The sequence below is a fragment of the Telmatherina bonti genome (assembly GCF_933228915.1).
Source record: "Telmatherina bonti genome assembly, chromosome: 18".
In the NCBI taxonomy this organism is placed as follows: domain Eukaryota; kingdom Metazoa; phylum Chordata; class Actinopteri; order Atheriniformes; family Telmatherinidae; genus Telmatherina; species Telmatherina bonti.
In genome coordinates, this window is record NC_136616.1 from 16,157,031 (window position 1) to 16,181,473 (window position 24,443).

The window sequence follows — 24,443 nt, forward strand, 5'->3', positions numbered from 1 at the left end:
TTGTTTAGGCAGGTAAAGGTAGAATTACAGTAGTCAAGCCTGGTGGAGATGAAGGAATGAATCATCATTTCCAACTCAGATGGAAAAACAATTAGTCTCAGTTTGGAGATTTTTCTCAAATGATAAAAACAGGGACAGACAAGCTACTTTATGTGGGCGTGTAAGGAAAGTGCGGGGTCCATGATTACACCGAGGTTCTTCCCAGTAGGCTTAATAAAACAGGCAAGTGGGCCAAGACTCTCAGCTATTTTAGTTAAAAATTTGTCTGGGGAGCAAACAATAACTTTAGTTTTTGCTTTATTTAATTGAAAAAGATTTTTGCTCAACCAAGTCTTGACAGCCAGTACACAGTACATAAATTCAGACATTAAAGGATTTACTCAAAAGTAAATATGACTGATAAATTGAAGTACTTTCCAGTTATGAGTTAGATTACAGATCTTACTTACATCATGGGTTTTCTTCACTCCTCTATCTGATGTTGTGATGCTTGATGCTGGAGTGTTGATGGGGAATGCTTTAAATGTAAATTGCGTTCTTTTATTTCATGTTCTGGCTGCTGTACTTATTTAAATAGTAGATATATACAACAGCCAGTGAAAAAGCTTTGATGAATGACCTTTCTGTCAAATTTTGGGAAGTTTTAGTCATTTATCAATGCAAACATCTTTATATTTGGGATAGTAAAACTGACATGCAAATCCACATAGATTTTTTGTACATATGTACAAAAAAAGAAAAAAAATCAAAATAAATACATGTAATAATAACACAAAAATGTCAATTTATAATTTAAGTTATAAGATATAGAAATTACCATGAGTATTATTTCACCATTATTCTCTAATTTATTAGAATTTTAACAAATCGTCACCACAAATTGCAAATTTATCAAAAATATTTGTTGTAAAGGAAAAGTTTGAATCTGATTTTATAAATACAGTTTATGGATACAGTTCTCAACAGAGCTAGTTCCAGATGTGATGCGATAGATTCAGACCCGGTACACCCTTTATAAAAGCTTCTGCCTTTATCTTGCTTGGTTGCTCTCCCTCTCATCTGATTACAGCTTTGAACAAAGCTTTCAAACATGAACTTAGTGGACATGCCCGAATGTTGTCTGAAGGTCCATGTATTGGCTGCAATGCTCAGTAGAAGTTACTTGGGTGTTGAAACAGACAGTTTTCATTTGTTGGAAGTTGAACCATCAACATTTCTCTGAATTGCCTCCCTCTTTTCCCTTTGTCCACCACAACCCTATACACCTATTTTATATTCATGTATCTATTCTTTTTCATTTTAGCAGTTTTAGACTCCTACATCTGCAGGTATCTTAACCTTGTTCAGGAAAATAAACAGAGAAGATGATGTTCATCAGGTTGTATTTCATAACTGAAACTTGACTGAAGTATTTCCAAGTTAAAATGGACACATTTTTTTCTTGATAAATTTCCAGGAGCCATCTTTTTTTTACTACATACATTAAGTCTGTGTATCCATTTAGCTACTGTAAAGTTGCTAGTAAAACAAAAGAAATATTTTGATGGTGTTTCTTAAGGTGAATGAAGACCAATGTTTTTTTTTACATCAGTAACAAGTAGAAACAATTCAGCTGCAAAAAGACAACAACAAAGAAAATTGAAGTGCATTCTGTTTGGCAGAATAACTTATATATATATATATATATATATATATATATATATATGTGTGTGTATACATACATACATATATATATATATATATATATATATATATATATATATATATATATATATATATATATATATATATATATTTATATATATATATATATATATATATATATATATATATATATATATATATATATATATATATATATATATACTGTATATACACATAAATACAAGTCATTCTGCCAAACAGAATCATCCAATACAAATAAAATGTGCAGTTGCGCAGAACCAGAATTTGTGCTAGATGTTAGCATAGCTTTTACAAGAGTCTCTTACTTCAATCCTATTTATTATTTTCACTTTCTGTCAGTATTATGGTTTTATTTTGGGTTTTATGTCTCTTCGTTGAGAGATTGTGATTGTAGATCTTAAAATCAAAATAAACCAAAGTTAATTCGGATATGGTGTTGAGCAACACTGAATGTGGAAAGAGGAGGCTTTGTATAAACGTTTAAATAAATAACAAAACTAGTACAAATTTTTGCTCCAAGCCATAAGATATATGAAAAACTATTAACTAAATGACAAACATCAACACAAGTGAGCCAGTAACAGAAATAAAAAAAAAAAAAACCGCAGAAAAATCCATTTATTTTAGGTTTACTTTTTTTTGCATAATGTTACTTGATGACAAAGGTGTTACAAGTAAATTCCTTTATCGTATGTACAATATAAAAGTGCACAAAATATTTCTAAAAGAAGAATATTTGAACAAATATAGTTTAACAATAAACCCAAAAGGTAAAATAGAAAGGAAAAATAGATAATAATGAAAGTTATCAAAAAATTTAATTAAGATTGATTTAAGTATGATAAAAACAGATCAATAAGGACAATAAATGATCATCTATCATTTTTATGCACTGTTATGAGTGAGAAAAGTTAAAATAATGAAGTATAACTTGACTTTCCTAGTCTTGATGCAAATTGTTAGAAGTGAGGCTCTCAAGGAGAAAGTTTCAAAAACAAAATTTCATTATTTTAAGCAACGCACAAAAGTGATCTCATCTTTAGAAGAGAATGTTTAATAAGATGTTTTCATAGCATATCTGTTTCAAAAATTCCCTGCTAGATTAGAGTTTTGATTTTATCATTGTATTGAGAACAGTCAATGAAGATAAACTACTGACTACTTTTGCTAAAGGGCCTTCTTTTCATAGCTTTTCTTTATTTTTATCAAACTTCGTACTCCTTTTGGCATTTTAAAAGCTTTTTTACAGACAGCCTTAGCTGTGTTCTTTGCTGCCTTTGCAGCTGAGTCTGCTTCAACAGCTTCCTGATATCCAGTAAAACCTCCTATTATTGCTCCTCCTGTGGCTGCTGCTGCTGCCAGAACTCCTGCTCCTATAGACACACCAACTCCTCCTGCTGCTGCCACTTTGACTACGTCAGTCATTGCAGATGCAGGATTCAATGAAAAAATGACTGTTGTAATCACTGCAGGCACACCAAGCAGAGCGCCCAGCAATATTCCTGTTGTAATACCTGCAGCTTTTTTCAGATGATTTGAGACTCTTTTCTTTGCCTCAATTCTGACAATTTCCTTTGACATTTGTGGTGATGACAACTGAATGCATTCCTCCTCTTCCTGAATGTTTTTCTCCACTGCTTGGAGCATCTCATTGGTGTAGAACCTTCCATTGTTTTGGTTTACCATCTGTGTTATTGTGTTCAGCAGATTTTCCACCTGCCGCTGATTGTTTCTATATTCATCCTGCTGGTTGTTTCTCCAGTATTTGTTATCAACCACATGGCAGCGACCTCCACATCTTTCCAGGAGATCCCGCAGAGCCTCATTCTGACCGACAAACTCTTCAATCTGCATTCCTTCCTCCAGCTGGTCACCATGAGTGAAGACGACCACAGCATATCTGAAAGCTTCCTCTGAAAACATTTGTTTGATTTTTAAAATCACCTCGTTCTCCTGCTCTGCGTATCTCTCCACCTTAAGTAAAATTAAGAAAGCATGAGGACCAGGAGCGCACTCTGTGATACATCTTGCTGTGTTAGCTTTCAGATGGTCCTCAGATGTGCGACCATCAAAGAAACCAGGCGTGTCGATCAATGTGATGTTTCTTCCATGAACCTCTCTGGTTGCCATCTCACACTGACTTGTTCCAGGGTTCGAAGTGTGATGGATCTCAAACACTCTCTCACCAAATATGGTTTCAGTCAAGCTGCTTTTTCCAGCTCCAGTTTTTCCAAGAAGAACAATCCGCAGGTCTGGCGATAGAAGACAGTTATTGATAAAAATAAGTTATTTAGGTACACATGAAACATTTTTCATACTTTCTTCATTGAAACACAATGTGGTCCAGACACAAACGCAGTAATGATACATATGTTTGGTATACAGACAGCAAAGTACATCATTATTTGGGTCTAAAAAGAAAGTCACTTCCTTTAAGGACAAGTGTATTTGTGTGTGTGTGTGTTGGTGAATTTGATAAGATTCCACATCCACCATTGTTTGGGGTCAGGTCCACCCATGATCTTATTTAATTGACCCTAACAATGAGGAGATCTCACTAAGTAATATGATGAATACATGAATAAATCCCATCACTTTAATTTGATTATGAAGGTTTAGTTTGATTAAAGTCTAATAAAAAGTCTAACAAACAGTCAGTCTTCAGATGCACAGCTCAGATAAAACAGTTTGTTTTTATTATTATTTCCATGAAATAAAAAACATCACTTTTAATTGCTCAGTGTTTTTAAGTTTTTAAAACATTTTATAATTTAATTATATGAGCATAAATGTAAATTAACAGACATGCAATTTGATCAGTTTAAGATGCTGAACACTAACTCAATGTAAAAATGGCCATAATTAATAGTTTATATTCTTTTCTCCTTTAATGCATGATCTTAAATGAAAACGAGATGGTACATCTGAAGGGGCATTCCATAAAATAAATAAATATTTTACAATAAATGATGCTGGCTCTGATGAGTGGCTTTGTGTTATACTCATGTTTAGCTTATTTTTATGAGTGGATAAAGTAATATCTTTGATATTGTTTCTTGTATTGTACTTGACATTGCACATAGTGTTGCACCAGATTCTATACTTTTTCACTTTTTTTCAAATTATGTTTCCTATTTTATTACTTATAACTTGCACTGATCAAATGCATGCTCTTTATTCTACAATTTGTTCTTTTCTCTTCATATGCAGTGATAAACATTTGAAAAATGTCAGTCTGTGAGGAATGTATGTCTATATTGTACAAGTTTCACTTTTTGAATGGAATTGCTGGAATAAATCAACTTTTTCATGACATTCTAATGATATGAAGAGCAGTACATTATCTTGATTGGTCTCTGTTCTTACTTGAAAATGCCTTATTTTATTGTCATAAAATATTGAAATAGACACATTTCACTCATCTTTCTTTTCTGTTCTTTTTCTTTTTGCCTCCTCTTCTGTTTCCTCCTCAGTCTCAATACCTTCAAAGCTATTTTCACCTTCCTTGTCTTCACTTACACAATCCTGCTCCTCATCCTCCATTTCTCTATCTTTCTGCTACAAGGACAGACTCCATACAAGTAAAATGGATACATGATTAATTTAGCCCGCTGCCTAACTTACAATGAAAAGGCTTTTAAAGTGCTGTAAAGATTCTTTTGGATAAATGTTTGGAAATTGATTAACTTAAAGCCTATATGAGCTCACCTTGTGTGACATCCTCAGACGTGTCATGTGGACATGATGATTCTGCTGCTGTTGTTCCTGAAACTGAAAGCAACATGGGTGTTGACATTAACCTCAACATTCCACTTGATGTTGCACCACATGGTGGCAGCAAACTGTTGTAGGTTCGACTTCACTGTTTGCTTTACTGTTTTTTCATTTTTTACAACAATCAACTTTTTAAAAGCCATTTCATGATGTGAAGCTTTACTAAAAGGGAGGGATGGACACTCAAAAGTCTTGGGAAACACTGTTCTAGGCTATGATTACAAAGGCAGAAGTCGTTTTTATTATACCATGCTTGTAATCGTTCATTTTGACTCAAACGCATCAGCAGAAGGTGATAATAAAAATAACATTACCATATCCAACATTCATTAGGACCTTAAAGGAGCATTGTGACATTTTCTGTTATTCACTGGACAAAATAGATTTTTTATTTTAAATATTTTTCATTGGTGTATTTTAACTGTTGCAAATAATCTGATACACCTCATAATTAAATCAGTTTAGATTTGTTTTTACATATGACTGGTAAGCTGGTAAGGAAACTACCCAAAAGTCTGCCAACCTGAAACTACAGCTGCTGGTAGGAGACAAAAAGCACAACTGCAGAAAAAGAACGAAGCAGCATTGGAAAAGTAGGAATGCCAATGAAACAATGCTAACATGCGCTTCTGCCAGAGTATAACCGGATGTAACGGGTCAATGGTACGATGCACTTTGCAATATTAATGAAATCCCAAACCTCACCTGAGTGAACACTTCATGATTTATTGATTGACATGGTTTCATCATTGCTGTGGATGGTTCTTGATACATTAGGGATACCATTGTTGCAATAAGTGTTCAATAAGGTGAGGTGCTACAATGCATTATTGGTTTGAATGTGATACAGAACTTCATTGTTTGATAGGAGTAACTCTTATACAATATCCCTTTAAGAAGAAAGACACACTCAATACAGGCAAAGATAATTAACTTAACCTGCTGCCTAACTTGGAATTAAAAGGCTTCTTCATGTCAGTGTTGCAAGTGTTCTTTTATATGAATCAGGTGGAGATGAATGTTTGTAGATTGAATAACTTACAGCCCACATGAGCTCACCTTGTGTGACTTCATCAGATGATGATGGACCTGATGCTGCTGTTGTGTCTAAAACTGAAACTTATCTATTATATGTAATAGCCTTAAAAGTGGAATACTCTTCCCATCTATTTCATTCTAACAGTTCTAGAAATGTGGGTATTAATGTTAAAGTCTTTGAGGTTTGTGAATTCAGTATTTCAGAAGCAATGACACTGACATCTGCTCAATCCTAATTACTAAGAACACAATGATACAAATACAGTGGTGTGAAAAAGGGTTTGATCCTTTCTTGATTTCTTTCTTTGTTGTATGTTTGTCACACTTGGATGTTTTAAATAATCCAATAAATGTAAATTTTAGACAAAGATAACACAAGTAACATGTTTATTACTGTGCAAAAGAGTTATTGTTACTGTGTTTAAACATAAATTAATTTAATTTCACAAATCTTTTCTTTTAGTTTTTTTCTTTCTTCTTCTGTTCACCTGTGACGGACTGGTGACCTGCCCCTTGCCCAAAGATTGCTGGGATAGGCTCCACCTTCCCTGCAACCCTTAATTGGACTAAGCGGTACAGAATGAATGAATCTTCTGTTCACTCTTCATCCTCAATACCTTGAAAGCTATTTTCACCTTCCTTGTCTTCACTTACACAATCCTGCTCCTCATCCTCCATTCCTGTCTTTCTACTACAAGGACAGACTCCATACAAGTAAAATGGATACATGATTAATTTAGCCCGCTGCCTAACTTAAAATGAAAAGGCTTTTAAAGTGCTGTAAAGATTCTTTTGGATAAATGTTTGGAGATTGATTCACTTAAAACCTAAATGAGCTCACCTTGTGTGACTTCATCAGAAGATGATGGACCTGATGCTGCTGTTGTGTCTGAAACCGAAAGCCACATGGTTCATGATGTTAAGTTTTGCTGCTACGGATAAATTAATGTTACAGTGACACTGAAAGGTTAAACATTTATGTTTGCTTGGCAATAAACCGTTTTCTAGATGATGCCTTCAAAGGCAGAAATATTATTTCATACATCATGTTTGTAGTCACTAAATTTGACTCAAATGCATCGACTGACGGTAATTAATAATAATAACTAGAGACAGCTATTATTGAAATAATAGCAAATATGAGTGCCCATTTATTGAACTATGCTGAATGACTGAAATGAAATTGTGTAAGTATAAGAAATTGAAAAAAAGAACAACTGACTTTTTTTCTAATTGCCTGACATCAGGATTTGAACTCATGACCTCCTGTATTGAAGCACACTGACTTACTCATGAGGCCACTTGTACGCTTAGTTGCACCTTGGAATAAGCGTTCAAATTTTTTCCATTTGCCTTTTTTTTACCTTCCACTAGAATGTAATTAGCGGGATTGCAAAAACATGTGCTTGACTGAACTAAACTCCATTAAACATGTGACAGACTTTATTGTTCAATGTGAAAAACTTTTTTTTAATGTGTTTAAGATATATCAAAGTGTTGAAATGTTGCAGGGAGCATTTTTGGAACAAATCTTTCATATTTAACTGAGACATTTGCAAATAACTTCCTTTGCTCCTGTGAAGTGTGCAGCTAAGACCAATAGCTCACATTGAGCAGCCTGCAGAACTGCATGCCATCACACAAGCAACAACTGACAATCAACAATGGAGCTATATATTAAATGCTGCATTTAACACTGTGCCTTGTATGTGTACCTTTGTACAGGTGCACAAAATGGACCAATCCCTGAGCTGACTTCCGTTTCATCCAATCACAGGAATGAATTTCAATACATTGAGAAAAACTTGAATAACTTAAAAAGTTTAAATGTAACAAAGACCAAAAGTTGTAGAACATATTTCCTGAATGGGCTGAAGAGTTTGATACTTGAATGGTTGAAGTGAGACAAACGGTGTAGGAGGGGTAGCGTTTCAAAGATTTTGCAAGAAAAGACAATGGAGACCAGGACCAAGATAAATCGGACACTGCAAACTGGTGCAGAGCTCTGAAACCTCATTGAAGCTGTTTTCAGCTCATTATGCAAAAACTGACGAATCGCCGAGCTGAATTTTTTTCAACGTCCAATCTGGATTGGGTTTGAAGGACTTTCATCCAATCACAAGGCTTAATTTATTTTTACAAAATGCTACATATCTCAAAAACTACAAAGATTTATAATTAGAAAAAAAAATTGTAGCACACATGTCCTGAAGGAGCTGCAGAGTTGATTGAAGTGACCTGAACAGCACAGGAGGAGTAGCGCGGCAAAGTTTGGCTGAATAATGATAAAAATGGCCGAACGGGATCTCAATAATGTGAAGGCCCCATTCACATTAACAAGAAGAAGAAGATATAAAGAACAGGAACTCAATAATGTGAATGACCCATGGGCATTCACATTAATTACAATGTCTTATCTATTATATCTAACAGCCTTAAAGTGGAATACTCTTACCATCTATTTCATTCATTCATTCATTTTCCGAACCGCTTATTCCAATTCAGGGTCGCGGGGAAGCTGGAGCCTATCCCAGCCGGCTTTGGGCGAAAGACAGGGTGCACCCTGGACAGCTCGCCAGTCCATCGCAGGGCCCCATCTATTTCATTCTACCAATTCTAGAAATGTGGGTATTAATGTTAAAGTCTTTATGGTTTGTTAATTCAGTATTTCAGAAGCAATGACACTGACATCTGCTCAATCCTAATTACAAAGAATACATTGATACAAATACAGTGGTGTGAAAAAGGGTTTGATCCTTTCTAGATTTCTTCTTTTGTTGTATATTTGTCACACTTGGATGTTTCAAATAATCCAATAAATGTAAATTTTAGACAAAGATAACACAAGTAACATGTTTATTGCTGTGCAAAAGAGTTGTTTCTGTGTTTAAACATAAATTAATTTAATTTCACAAATCTTTTCTTTTAGTTTTTTTCTTTCTTCTTCTGTTCACCTGTGACAGACTGGTGACCTGCCCCTTGCCCAAAGATTGCTGAGTTAGGCTCCACCTTCCCTGCAACCCTTAATTGGACTAAGCGGTACAGAATGAATGAATCTTCTGTTCACTCTTCATCCTCAATACCTTGAAAGCTATTTTAACCTTCCTTGTCTTCATTTACACAATCCTGCTCCTCATCCTCCATTCCTGTCTTTCTGCTACAAGGACAGACTCCATACAAGTAAAATGGATACATGATTAATTTAGCCCGCTGCCTAACTTAAAATGAAAAGGCTTTTAAAGTGCTGCAAAGATTCTTTTGGATAAATGTTTGGAGATTGATTCACTTAAAACCTATATGAGCTCACCTTGTGTGACATCCTCAGAGGTGTCATGTGGACATGATGATTCTGCTGCTTTTGTTCCTGAAACTGAAAGCAACATGGGTGATGATGGTGGCAGCAAATTGTTGTAGGTCCGACCATACGGTTTGGCTTTCTTTTTTTTTTTTAGTACAATCAACTTTTTAAAAGCCATTTCATGATGTGAAGCTTTACTAAAAGGGAGGGATGGACACTCAAAAGTCTTGGGAAACACTGTTCTAGGCTATGATTACAAAGGCAGGAGTCGTTTTTATTATACCATGCTTGTAATCACTCATTTTGACTCAAATGCATCAGCAGAAGGTGATAATAATAATTACATTGCCATATCCATCATTCATTAGGGCCTTAAAGGAACATTGTGACATTTTCTGTTGATTACAGACCATTATAGATGTCTGCATTTATATATTTTTCATTGGTGTATTATGACCCTTGCAAATAATAGTGGATTACTGACAACGAGGTCCAAAGTAGAAAGAAACAGTTGCTCGCCCTCTGTTTGGATGGTTTGATTCATTAAAGAGTTGTGACCATCCTGTTAGTTTCATGAAGAAAATCTGATGGCTAACATTTATTTATTGATTGATTGATTTGTTTATTTATTTATTCATTCATTCATTTAGTGGTCTTGGATTTCAACATATTCTCCTTTGTTGTCTGAGAACCAAAGATTCATAAAAAAACACTTGAATTTTTTTTTTTTAACTCTTACAAATCTTTGTCAACAGATTTTGAAACTTTTTTTCCCTCACAAATTTATTTCAGTGTGACGAAGCTTTATCCAATTTTGGAATTAACTGTTTGTAGTTTCGTATCCCTTTTTCAACCATTTCGTTTTAGTTTTCAACTCAAGATATCTTTTTGAAAATCAGATGCATCAACTCACCACCCATGACTTTAGAAACCAGAGTGAATCACCGTGTCTTTTCTCGCTTGATTGTGACTCCTTTTTTGCGAAGGTCTCGTATGATGCAGTGACTGCAGAGCTTGATATTCCTGTTTCAATGAAGAGGTGTTGTCGTCTTACAGAAACACACACAAAAAATTAACCCCATATGATCTGAGACTTTTTTTATATAAGGTAACAGGTGCTCCACTCACATCAGGGATTATACGTTAAACATTTAACCAACAGTAATACATTAAGAAATGGAAAAGATAAGATGATTATTTTATTATATATCATCCATACATATAATGCTTAGACTGCATATGTCTGACAGTACGGCTAGATCACATTTTAAGTATAGCAGAAGTTATAAACAGACTTTGTTGAAGTGTCTACAACCAAAAAAAAACATCTTGTTTATTTTTATTTTTTTGTTTTTGTGTGCTCTTTGTGCCTCTTTTATTTATTTCACTTGTTTGATCTTCTTAGCACTCTGGACTCTGGAACAAAAAAAAACCATGACATTGTGAGAACTGCAGTGAAAGGTGCCAGTGGTACTTTTAAAAGTAAAGTCTAACCACTCTCATACGGTAATTCTTTATGAATGTATTCTCCATTGCTTAAAATGAACATGTCCATAAATAATGCCCCATCAACTAGGGCCTTATTTCTGACATTGATGAACCAAATGTTTATCACCATTTAAGAAACATATGCTTTTATGTTACCCAAAGCACATTGTTCTACTCCTTGTTGTAAACAATTAAGAGTTGAACAGACTTTCTCTTTAGTTTCACAGTAAATGCCTTCTTGATTTTGGTTTCTGTAAACCAGCCTAACTTCATTTTTGCATGATTATCCCAGCACAGTTGCTTATAATAAAGTTGCACGACAGGAAGGTCAACGTATTATGACACTTACTGGAGTAGCTCTTGTCCCATTTGAACCAAACATATGTCGTCTGAGGGAAGTAGTCTCATTTTCTCTAACTACAGTGAAGCTTTTTGATGCAGACTTTTTTTCAGAGATCAGAAAGTTTCCACCAATATTTCAAATTGGGCTGTTGCGCGACCACAGTGGGAGTTTAGAGAGGTAGACGTGGGCAGGGATCACCTGTTCCTCGAGGACCGGTGTCCTGTGTTCCTGCTGGAACACACTTGACTCAGACTCAGACGAGCTCTGCACATTTCTGCAAAATACACATTGATTTGAATCAGGTGTGGTGCAGCGGGGATACTTGGAAAACCTGTAGGACACTGGTCCTCAAGGAACTGGGTTGGGGATCCCTGGCTTTGGGCCTGGAAGACCGTCATCAAATCATCTGAATGTAGTAAACAGGATCGCAAACTTTCAGTTATACTGTATAAAACTATAACAGCCTATAGTAAATGACAACAGAGGGCTGATAAAATTAAAATTATTTGGAATCAATAATGGATTTTGATTCTGGGGCGTCTACGCGTAGCCCTTTAGGAGCAAGCCAATCACACCAAACCATACATGAACCACGTTGTGGACTGCCACCGGACCCAAAAGCTCAGCCATGCCCTGTTCTCGAGACACTAGTCCAAAAGGTCCCCCACACCTAAACTACTCTTTGACTGGGCTTGTTATAACGCTGTATACAGATTAATAAATGTTTAAACTGGATACGTTCAAAGAATGAAATAAAGTGTACAGTGTAAGTTTCTATATATAAACAGATTATGTGGATAAGTAGTTGTATTGTTTCTGTCCCTTCTTTCCAGGAAGTTGGTGGTAAATGACTAAACTGTTATGTTTAGCTGGTATGTGATGCATTAACAAAAGAAAGCATGTTGTGAAATTCCATGTTGGCCCTGAGCAGATTCTCACCTGATTCCTGCAGTCATTTTACAGCTTTTTTTTTAATTATTTCATTCCAATAAAATTATACAATTACAGCTGTGCTCATATTTATTCATACACTTTCATTAAAGAAGGGAAAAAAACAGCTGCCTGTAAAATGAGGTGAAATTGACTAAAGTAATAACTATTTTCTAATTCTGGTTCAATAGAATTTCTTTTTTTTTTTAAGCAAGAAAATAAGATAATTTATTACATATTACATCACTCATAAACTAATATTTTGTTGAACAATCCTTTAATGTTTCCGCTACAGTCAGGTGTTTTCTGTTCCTCTCAGTCAGACTTCTGCACCTGTTGACAGGTATTTTGTCCCACTGTTCAACAAAAAAGTGCTCTAATTTGTCCAGGACCAATTTGTTTGTTTGTTTGTTTTTTTCTTACTTCAACTCAATTAAATGAAAAAATAGTGTCTTATTTTAATAGATTATATTTGTGCAAATTTTTAGTTATTGTTCCTTTTTTAAAGTCTCCAGTTATTTGAGTGACTGTTGTAAATTCAGCCTTTTCTTTAATGAAAAAGTATGGATACATATGAGCACAGATGTACATTAAACTTGTGTGATTTAGATGGGATCGTAAGGAATTAATGAGACCCAAGAAGACTCTTTCAGACTGTCCGTGAGCATGTTTCTGTCCAGCAGGTGGCAGTGTCTCTCTTTCAGACAGTTCATTTATCTGTGCCAACCAGATTTTCTGTGCATTTTCCTGGATTTACATGTTTTATTTTTATATTTTATCTATTCACTACAGATTAAATTTAAATTAAAATCTAGATGACCCAGCTTTCCACCATTTATAGAAGTCCTTTTTAGAAAACACAATAATCATATTCTTAAGGTTGAAAATATTCATCTTTATGCATTTTATCATTTGTACAAGTGTACACTTACTTTGACTTCAAATTGCTTGATATGTGTGTGTATTTGCACATGTTTAAAGCAAAGTTACTAAAATAGTTTCAGACTTTACACATATAACTGCACGATATTCGGTTCATCACTGCACGACCATTTTTTTCTATTCTACATTTGTATATATAAAGCTAAATCTAAATTTAATAAACAATATGTTTTCATTTTATTTCTTTGTAATGCTGGTCATTACAGTATCTATCGAGAAATACGGCAAACTTAAGACTCTCATTTACAAACATTGTATTAATCTGATGGCATTTGTCTCTGAAATGTGTCTCTTTCAAATAAAATGAGTTGACAGGCCCAGATGTGTACTTTATCTGTATATGTACTTTGTCATCTATCACATATGTAGATGTGGGAGCACTATTGTTTCATGTCACAAGCTGTCTATAATATCACTGGTGGGGGAAGTAGTTTGAATCTGTGACACAACTAGTCTTCCTGTGTATTTTCTTGATGTCATTTCCTGAGGTGACCATGAAACATAAAAGATTCCAGCATCTGACTTTACAGTAAAACATTTATTGGCTTCTTGTTTTTAACACTTCATTTCTTGAAATTACAAACATCTAATACTGATATTTTATTATAAAAGTAACAAAAAGTAATAAAAAAAAGATGAAAAAATAAATTGTGTCGAGCTGTGATGACATGAAAACACCCATCGTTTCCTGCTTCTCCCTTAGGTTCCAGTGTGTTGACCTTTTCCCTTTTTTTCCTCTTCTTACGTTGTCATAGAAACATTTAGATGCTTTCATTCATGTTATACTTGATATTTTTGCTTTTTGTGCATTTAACACAGATCACTTCACACTCAAAGTTAAATACTGTACTGCATCCATCAGAGCAGACACAAACATATACATTCTTTGACTTTGGCAGCTTTGTCACATCAACACATCTAATTTCAGCATTTCAAAGTAAAAAATAAAAGTACTGTATATGTATATTTTTTTGCCATTTAGCTACTGTGTTTGTGTTCTGCATCTCTTCTTAGACAGTGACAAAAACTAATCTGGCGGTGTAGACCAAGTCGGCCAGGTACAGCAGGAAGTTTATGGCAGTAAACACAGACACGGCGATCAGTTTATTGTCGGTTGAACTGCGGTACTGCTTGTCAAACTGGAACACGGGCCAGATGATTGTGGCGGTCAAGTACATGATAACAGCCAAGAGGCCGTAGGCTGAGAGGAATTTAGAGAACGGGATGGGGAGACAGCCGGTGCACTCTCCCACACACAGCACCACCACTGCCATGGAGAGGATGAAGCAGATGCAGTACACCGCCATGCACCACTTCAGAGCCGCATGCTGGGTGTATGACACAGGATCGCTGATCAGAATGAATATAATGCAGGCCACAAAGGTCTGGCACACTTTCAATAAGCCTGGTGCAGTAGCCATGTAGCCTGCCACCTCTCCTGGCCTGGCTTTAGACAGGCTCACTTCCCACAAGTAGGCCACCGTTGCCAGGCAGGAGAAAACTGTGGTGGCGATGCGGTGCTCTTGAGAAGTACTAATGTAATACTGGTCCCTAAGGAACAACACTGGGAAGATGATGGATGCAGAGAGGCAGAGCAGGGCTCCATAGCAGGCAACGGTGATGGGGAAGTTGGACCAGGATACGGGGATTCGGGCCTGGAGGCCAAACTGCTCCACCAGCAAAACCAGCAGGGTGCAGGCGAAGCTGAAGGCCCAGCAGAAGATGCACCAGTCAGCCATGCCTCCAGAGGACAGCCTGCCTCCATGAGCTACAACACTGAAGGCCACGCAGGTGAACAACAGGGCAGCTACACGCACCCATAGCAGCTGGGAGGTGGGAAACACAACCACCGGCATGATGGGATGTCAGTCGATCAGGGGTTTAAGGGATTTTCTTCTCCAGCAAAGAGTTTAAGATGAATCTTAACGTGAATGTGAGATACTGTAGTAGCAGCTTGTCACAAACTCCACTGACGGGTGTCACATATTCTGCAGAAAGAAAATAAATGTCAGTCAGAACAAGCTGAAAGGTTGGAAGAAACACGAGCCGTCTCTGAACAGGACATCCAGAAAACTGAAGTTACTCTCACAACTTTTAAACTTCAAACTGAAAGCAAAAAAAATCCTCTGAATCATAAATAAGCAGGAACATTAAACTAATTGTTCATACATAAACATGTCTGGTTGTGTAAAGACAAAGGAATCTGCGAGGTTTCCTGTTCGTGCTGTGACCTGAGAAAATAGGAAGTTAGGGTCGGGCTGCTCACACTTAAAGCAGGTGGAAAGTCCCTCAGGCTAAATAAAAACTAAGAGTAACATGGATGATATGAGTTGGAGGCTGACGTCTTCTTGTGTCCAGTGCATCCAAGTTTGGAGACAGTTTTCTGATGATTATTATTATTATTACTACTGTCATGATTATTAGTATTAGTAGTAGTAGTAGAGGTAATAGTAGTAGAATAAGTAAAAGAAGAAGAACATTTGATAGAAGTGAAGCAGAATACATTGATCAGGGGCTGTACTGGAAAAGCCCCCTGGATCCAGCTGAGGTGGTGGGAGATAAAGATGGATAAGCTCTGATCCAGCTCTGCTTCATATCCTTAATATCAAAAACAAAGCTTGTTTTCTCAAAATAACGGAACGAATTATTCGGTTATCATGAGCAAACAGTCACAGTTATCTCGAGATAATGATGTTTATAAAAGGAAAAACATGGAGGAACTGCCTCTTTCTGTATCTGCAGCCGTTACTTACCAGTCGTGCTGCACAATTAATCGTATTTTGATTGTGATCATGATTTTGGTGGCCACAATTAATCAAACCTGATCGGCAACAATATTTACATTCAAAGCGCGAGCTCTGCTGCATGCGTCTTTGATCCATAGAATGTATACAGAAAGATGGACGTAGCCTCCGTGACGTCCCCCATAGATTTCTGAAGAGCTGAATTGAAGTTCGGTGGGCGGTTCCTACCGTCGCCATGTTGGCAGAGGCATGCGCGTCGTCTCGCCCAGAAAATACAAATATTGGCAAAGAGGTGGAGCTGAGAGGGGGGCTGTAAGCGTCATGGTGGATGATTGACATCGAGCAAACTCCGAGCTTTTTGTAGCTAAGAGCTAACTGAGCTAACCCTGAGATGACGGGAGATAACCAGCTAACGGAGCTAAGCGGGCTAACGCTAAGTCACGTTGTTAACCAGCTAAAAACAGCGGTTGTTCTACGTAGTTCTTACTTGAAGCGGGAGATCAGGTGAGATCAAAAGGACACACCCCTAAATATGCCGAACTTCAAGATTAAATTACTTTTAAACGGGCAAGTTAGAAAAAAATCCACTCCCCCCCACAGTTGTCATGAAGGTAAACCTGACCTATAAACTGAAAATGGATTTTTGAACCAGGCTGTTTATTTCTGCTGTGAAGTTGGTCTTTTTAACATGGGAGTCTATGGAGATCTGCTCTGTTTTGCAGCCCCTAGTGGATGAAGGGGGAACTGCAGTTTTATGCACTTCCACATAGGCTTCACTTTTAACTGCCGGAGGTTGCCGCTTGCTTTGATCACACAATTCTCAACCAGTAGTCTGCCAACCACTAGGGGGCGAACGCGTAGGTAAAGCTTCATTAAGCTGCCTAAATACCAAGCCTGCAGCCAGTTAAGTATCGTTTTTATTGGTTGGACATTTGGAGTTAGCATTTTTCCTGTTGCAGGTAAAACGGATTGTTTTGATTAAATAACATTTTTACAACACGTGGAATTAAAATACACAAACCCTGTTGCACAACTTGTCCTGCTGCGGACGAAGTTGCTTCGTAAATATTAATTAAGCAGCTTTATTGCACAAAAAGCTGACATCGCCGCCTGTATTGATCCCTCCCAGCCTCAGACGAAGCTTCTCAAAGAGGATGTAGAGTTGCCAGGTAGGTTATTTATAAGAGGTGCATTAAAAATACATATTTTTTCAGACACAATAAATGATTGTGATATAATAATAAAATAATTGTGATTACAATATTGCTCAAAATAATCGTGATTATTATTTTGTTCATAATCGTGCAGCCCTACTTAAAAGTACAGCTAATCAGATTTTATTGCATATTTTCAATCAAAGTTCAATTTCTTGTCTCATTTCCTATTTTTTGAGTTATGTGCTTTTCTGCTTGGTTATGATTAAAATGAATATGAAAGTTCCTCCATTGTCCACTATTGTTCGAAAGTTGTCCTGCCAAATTCAGTGTAAATCTTTGGATAATTTAATATTAATCAAACATTCGATTTCGAACAGGGTGAATCTTTTAAGTTGACCTTTAAGTAAATTAAGTCCAAGCATTTCTGAATACTTCCGCCAAAGAGGCTATATTTTTACCAGGATTTATCTGTTTGTGTTCAAGATAACTCAAAAAGTTAAGGACAGATTTTCATTAAATTTTCAGGAGTTGTTGGAAAACTCCTGAAAAAAAGGAAGAACTGATTTAATTTTGGTGGTGATCCAGATCACCGTTTGGATCCAGGAACTTTTTAAAGGCCTTGGTGGAGGTTTGTGCTCTCAGGGTGCTTTTCTAGTTCTTTATTTGAAAGAAAGAACTGAACCATTTGAATAAGTCTGGCTTAAGAGAGCTAGTTCAAACAATTTGAGGGGTAAAGACTAATGTTGATACAACAATTACACACAAATTTCTGGATTTGAGACAAATATCTATCTGCAGTTTCTCTCTGCTGCTTTACTCAGCTCTGCAGAAAGCGACAACAAGCAGCTTCGCACTTTAGGTGTGAACGTGCTTCAGGAAAATGTGGTTTTACTGCAGAGAGGAAAAGTACCTATTTTACTGTGTACCTCCGCACACATGTTGAATGCAATGAACCAGTTTCTACTATTTCAACTACTTGAGTGTTTTTATTGATTTTGGGGGTTCAAACTGTGAATGTTTGACAAGCTGAAACTGATTTTAATCAGAGCAGATTACAGACTGGAACATTTTACTCATGGCTTGAGCTGCTGGGTGATGACTTCACGTTCAATCCATTACTCTGTCAAAAGCAGGAACATAGCAAACTTCATTAGCCATTAACTCCGAAGCCACACTTCCTGTTGTGTGTAATGAGTCTTATATGCAGGAAGCAGCTCTAAAGAGCTAACAGCACGTCTCCAGTAGCCTTCATTAACAACATAAATCAAAGAGAAATTTAATCTTGTTTGTGTTTTCCTCCCCACAGCAAAATTGGTCTTAACAGATAGATTTAAACTGGACACAAATTTTGTTTGGTTACTCGGGAACTTCTTAGAGCTGAATAAGGAACTAATGAGTAATTTACCAGTACTTACTGGTGACCACACCAGGATTATTAAGGAATGACTGGTCTTTGTGTAACCAGTGAGAACTGGTTAAGTTTCTAACAGCCCTCTGAGTTGTTCGCCTTTGGATTCCATGATAACAAACTAGTAGTTCCTGAATAAGTCTAGTCTTTGTGGGCATTAATAAGCTACTGGTTAATTACCCATTAGTTCCTGATTCACTTCTAGTAACTAAGCAAACTTTGTGTACAGAATTGTAAAGTTTTACCATTTAAACAGCTGCAGTTTTAGTCAATACTGTATTTTGGATAGTTTCACGTGTCTTTTTCTACCTGGTTGTGTGAAAGTGTGTTGCAGCAGATGGAGAAGCTGTGGCTTATGTGGTGGCTGTGGCCTCCCTGTTGAAGGTTTGGTTTGCTGTGTTGGCTTCATAGTGGAAGCATACATGTCATACATGCTCTTCATCACAATGTTTCAGACAAATAAGGTTGTTTCTATTTGTAAACAAAGTTAAAAAAAAAAAAAAAGGGAAAAAAAGTAAAGAAAGTTTTGGGTTTTTTTTTTATTTCACTACAAACTACCTGAAGTCTTTATGAAGCCAACTTCTTACACGCTCTATTACCAGCACAAGGCGGGTTTTTTATTATTATCATTATTACTATTATTATTATTATTAAAACAAAGAAAAATGATTTACTTTTTAATGTTTTGTGGAAGAAAAACATATAGTAGCCTCGCAGAATCACCGTGTGATGATCAAACCCTCTCCAACCCAAATAGCGGACATGCCAGCCGCGCCCATTGCGCCCTGGAACCAGCTTCTCTAAACATAAATGTTTATTTTAAAACAAAAAAAACCATGACAGCTTCCAGCTTCAACAACACATATCTGGGAGGAAATAAAAGGTTTATGAAGATCTTACCGTTTTCTCGGGTCGTGGCTGCGGGTCACGCTGTCGCTGAGAGGGTTTCCGTGCTTTCCATCCCCTCTGCAGAACCTCCACCCAGGCGCGCATCCCACGCCCCACGCAGGCCTTATTTGGTAAAGAGCTGAAACTCTCTCTGGGCCCCGCTTAGGTCATCGCAGTTCCTCTTCTTCAAGCATGCATTCCTGCGTCACTTTTTCAGTCCTGTTTCATTCCAGTTACTCCTGCAGTGGGCTCTGCTTGGTTCTGCGTAACATCTGCGCGACGTTATCAGGCTTATTTCCCTCATTATGGATGACGGACTTCTTCTTTTTCTGGGGCTTCTACGTGGAAATTTTAAAAATATCAACAGCCTGAATAAAATACCTTCAGCTGCACAACTTTGCAAGAAAGTGTGACGTAAACCAATGTCTACACCACATGGCCACTGCCGTCCAATCACTGTGGGGCTGATACTGGATCCCCTTCTGAAACCACAGAAAACCATCATCAGTCATTCTTCCCAGACAAATTCCCAGACTGGATTGTTGTGGAATTCGTAACACGCTCACTTTAGCAATAAAGTGTCTCTTTAGTCTTCATGCATTGCTGTCAGCCTGCTTTGGAGTCCTACCTCGTGTGTGTGTTGGATTCAAAAACCATTTCACCTTCATGCAAATAGTACCAGTTGTTTTTGACAAACTACATCAGCACCTCGGTCTAAACAGATGCACTAAAACAAATCAACCTGGAGTTTAATTTGAAGGAAACATCAGCAACAGTCACCAAGGTCCCAGTCATTTAGATAAGCACACACCCTGGGGAGGAGCACCTCCAACTGTAATATTAAGCTTCTTGTTCATCTAAAAGGGGTCATTTTATTAAAACACCCAGTAAGACATCTCATAGAAATGTGTAATTTTTCTTACAACAATAGACTAATTCATAATTTTAAAAAAAAAGCTGTGAAGAAAAGTGACAGAAAAAGTTTTCCAACTCTGTTCATCAACTACAACACACACGATTAAACCTGTAATATGACACAGTAACTGTGTAGGCATGTGTGTAAGGAAATGGTAATGGGTGTGAGTGAAACATATACCTGATCAAATTTTATTTTTAAAGCACTTTTCATATGTTTAAAACATAGCACAAAGTGCTTTACACATCCCCCCCCCCCCCCCCCCCCCCCCCCACCCCATTTCACACACAACACACTACCATACACTTCCATACACACACATGCAGGTACATGTACACACCCACACACTATGTATAAAACCTATAAACTTGTTTTAAAACAAACAAAAAAATAAATAAATAAAAAATAAAAAAAACTTGTGGCAGAATACAGAGAACCTCGAGTCAGGAAACACCATTTCGCACCAGGACCCATCAACAGCCCAAGGTCACAACAACTCCACCTAGGCAGCCAAATCCTGACAGATCAGCAGGGGCCCACAACAGCGATGCACTCCCACAGACACCCCCAGTCCATGCAGATTCCCCCGATGAGACAATCTGGTCAGAGCCAATAGCAGCCCCCATAGCAGGAATGAATGTTTAAGTGCAATGATGCAAAAGCAGTCACACCATCTCCAAGGATCAAAAGTCACCGAAGGCGCAAAGACCTGAGCAACCAGCAGCAGTACAATAGGCATCCCACCACAGGGATGATCGCCACGGCCATGGAGCACATGAACCCCCCCATGCAGCCATAACAGGCACTAAATTATCCAAGCATCGAGTGAGCACAAGCCAGAGAAACACACCTCTCCAGCACCTTATGTGTTCTTGGCCAGGTCCACCTTCTCCCTCCTTTTCTTTCTCCATCTTTCCCTTTTCTGACAGATTTAACAGTTTCTAACCAAACCAAATTAAATCTGCACCCATGATTGTAAGGGGGGGGGGGGGGTGGCAGGTCAGCTTTGCTTATGATACGGCACTCTTTTCTTCAACCTGAAACACTACATGAAACTAAATTTATTTGAGCAATTTTTAAAAGTAGCCGCTGGCTACTTTTAGGGGATAAAGTTCCCTTTTGAAAAGTGTAGATGTACTATTTAGACAACTTAAAGTGGAACTATTATGTGCATTTCAGGCTAATTTATTTTTATTTCTGAGACCAGAAGGGCTAGGATTGTTCGAGTTATTGTCACAAATCGCTTTATTTACTTCAGACCGACCCTCTCCGCAGGCTGTCAGATCAGCCTGTGGGCAAAACGAGTGGATTGAGACTCTTCCGCATTAAGCCCCGCCTCCCGCCACTGCACTACATCGGGAGCGCGCACCACACCTGCTTTCGCCGTCATTGTAACATCTCATAAACAGAAGGATTAGGCTAATATGAACTCAATAAAAAAAAAAACAAGATACAATATCAACACATAGCATACAGCCCTACTTGTTGGAACCTGAATCAGACCCTGAAAACAAAGTGGAAAACAGCAACCCACAGCAACGAATGCAGCAGGATGTCTCTCTTTGGTAAACTCACCAGCCATCGTTGGAAATAACTTTATCCGACATTTTCCACCCGCCTGATGTATTTGTACATGCCCTTGTTAACCAGTAGAAGGTAACCAATCACCGAACCTTATCCCCCGGGACGTCACAAGGATTTCCAAGTAGAAAAAAACTCTCTAAAACGACGCATTTTTCGTCGCCATGGAAACCGAACGGAGAGAGTGCTGGAACTCAAACTCAAGCTCAAACATGCGTTTAGGTGATAAAAAAACGGTGCCGTTCACATGTCCGATGAGGATTCAACACTGTAACACTGTAGAAAGCTCAGAAAACTTGAAATACCATCATGGGACCCCTTTAAAAAAGAAGTGTTTGTGATAGTCAGACCCTGATATATTACAGTCCAAACAAGACATTTACACAAAGATTTTTTTTCTCAACATTTATTAAACAACTATTTTTCAATGAAGCATTAATTAGATTGGAATAATATGTTGTATATGGATACAAGACTAGGTGTGTATTTGTTTCCATTCAGATATGCCACTTCTATTGCTTCTCTCTTTCACAATGTGAACAAAAGCAGAGTATTTTATTATTACAGAACGTCTTTTTTACACACAAGTTAAGATCCTTTTATTACTGAGGCGAAACTCAGAAGACACAACCTAAAGCTCTTCATTTAAATAAAACACCAAAACCACAGATGAATCTCTGGTATGGCAAAAAGTTCACACAGAGAGCAGATATGCAGGGAAACATTGTTAACATATTCTTTTAAACAGCAAGAGCACATGTACACATATTCACTTTGTGAATGACTGCACTGCAGGCACACACCATTTGGTCATAACACCTGCAGGAGATTACCTGGTCAGGGAGGTCACATAATCATGCTACATTATTGAGTGCTGAAACAGAGAATCAAATCAAATCAAATTAAATTTTATTTCTTGAGCACTTTTCATGCCACGACCAACACAAAACGCTTTACAAGATAAAATCAAGTCATAAGGACTAAAACAAACAGTAGATAATAAGACATTTAAAAACAATAGAGACACAAGAAGACATAATCTCAGTGGCACAGTGACAAAACAACTGGAATAAGCGCACAACTCAACAACAGTGAATTAGTATTAAAGAAGAAGCTAACTTAACATAACTATTTAACATATATAACATACTATTTCAATTTCTTTGTGTTTTGTCCCTCTGCAATGAATACAAGCACAGCTTATTATATCCGCCAAGGAGTTTTATGTTTGTTTGTGTTCAAGATAACTCAAAAAGTCATGGACTAATTTTCATGACATTTTCACGAGTTGTCGGAAAAGTGAAAATGAAGAATTGATTTAATTTTGGTGGCGATCTGGATCACCGTTTGGATCCAGCAATATTTTAGATCTGTGGCCCTTGGTGGAGGTTTGCGCTCTCCGAGTGCTTTTCTAGTGGTTTTATGTGATTGTTCTATATAATCAAAAACAAAACCACTATCAACAAGAACATTGCCAGTATTAACAGTGACAACAGGATGGTTCCAGTGACTGGTACGTTAGCATAGAAAGACAATGCTAGCAACAAATAGAAAGCAACCACCAGAGCAATAACTCCGCTGTGCTGTTTCAGGTCAGTTAAAAGACCCCAAAGTTGTTTGATTTTTTCTCTTAACCACTGAATTTTGGAGATTATCATACATATTACCCATGCAGATCCTCCTCCAACTGCTGCTGCTGCTGCTGCTCCCCCAACAAATTTGAGCACATCTGCAGATCCTACTCCTGCAGCTGCTGATCCTGTTGTTGCAGCTGCTGATCCTGTTGTTGCAGCTGTTGATCCTGTTGTTGCAGCTGTTGATCCTGTTGTTGCAGCTGTGGATCCTGTTGTTGCAGCTGTTGATCCTGTTGTTGCAGCTGTTGATCCTGTTGTTGCAGCTGTTGATCCTGTTGCTGCAGCTACAGATCCTGTTGCTGCAGCTACAGATCCTGTTGCTGCAGCTACAGATCCTGTTGCTGCAGCTATGGATCCTGCAGCTGCTGAGAATATTCCTGCAGCTGCTGAGAATATTCCTAGTGCCACAAATCCTACGGCTGCAGAAAATATTCCTAGAGCTGCTGAGAAAATTGCTGCAACTGTTGATCCTGCTGCTGAATCTCTTTTACCTACAGCATCCCTTTCTTTTTGCTTTCTGTTTGTTTCCGACTTGAATGAATTTTGTTCTTTTTCCGACGATGTTTCCTTCTTTTTTGATTCATTTGTGTCTTTTTCTGCACCTGTTTTCTCTTTG

The 24,443-nt window shown here is 37.4% G+C and overlaps 1 protein-coding gene across 1 annotated transcript; it reads right to left on the bottom strand.

Annotated features, from left to right (window-relative positions):
- Positions 1–14,056: 14,056 nt before the first annotated feature.
- LOC306769408 (myeloid-associated differentiation marker homolog) lies at positions 14,057–19,839 on the bottom strand. The gene is made up of 2 exons (XM_079257993.1): positions 19,709–19,839; positions 14,057–15,487 (listed from the first exon to the last, which is right to left on the bottom strand). The coding sequence occupies exon 2, from the start codon at positions 15,353–15,355 to the stop codon at positions 14,510–14,512; it is 846 nt and encodes a 281-aa protein (XP_079114119.1). The 5' UTR covers positions 15,356–15,487; positions 19,709–19,839; the 3' UTR covers positions 14,057–14,509.
- Between the last annotated feature and the right edge of the window lie 4,604 nt (positions 19,840–24,443).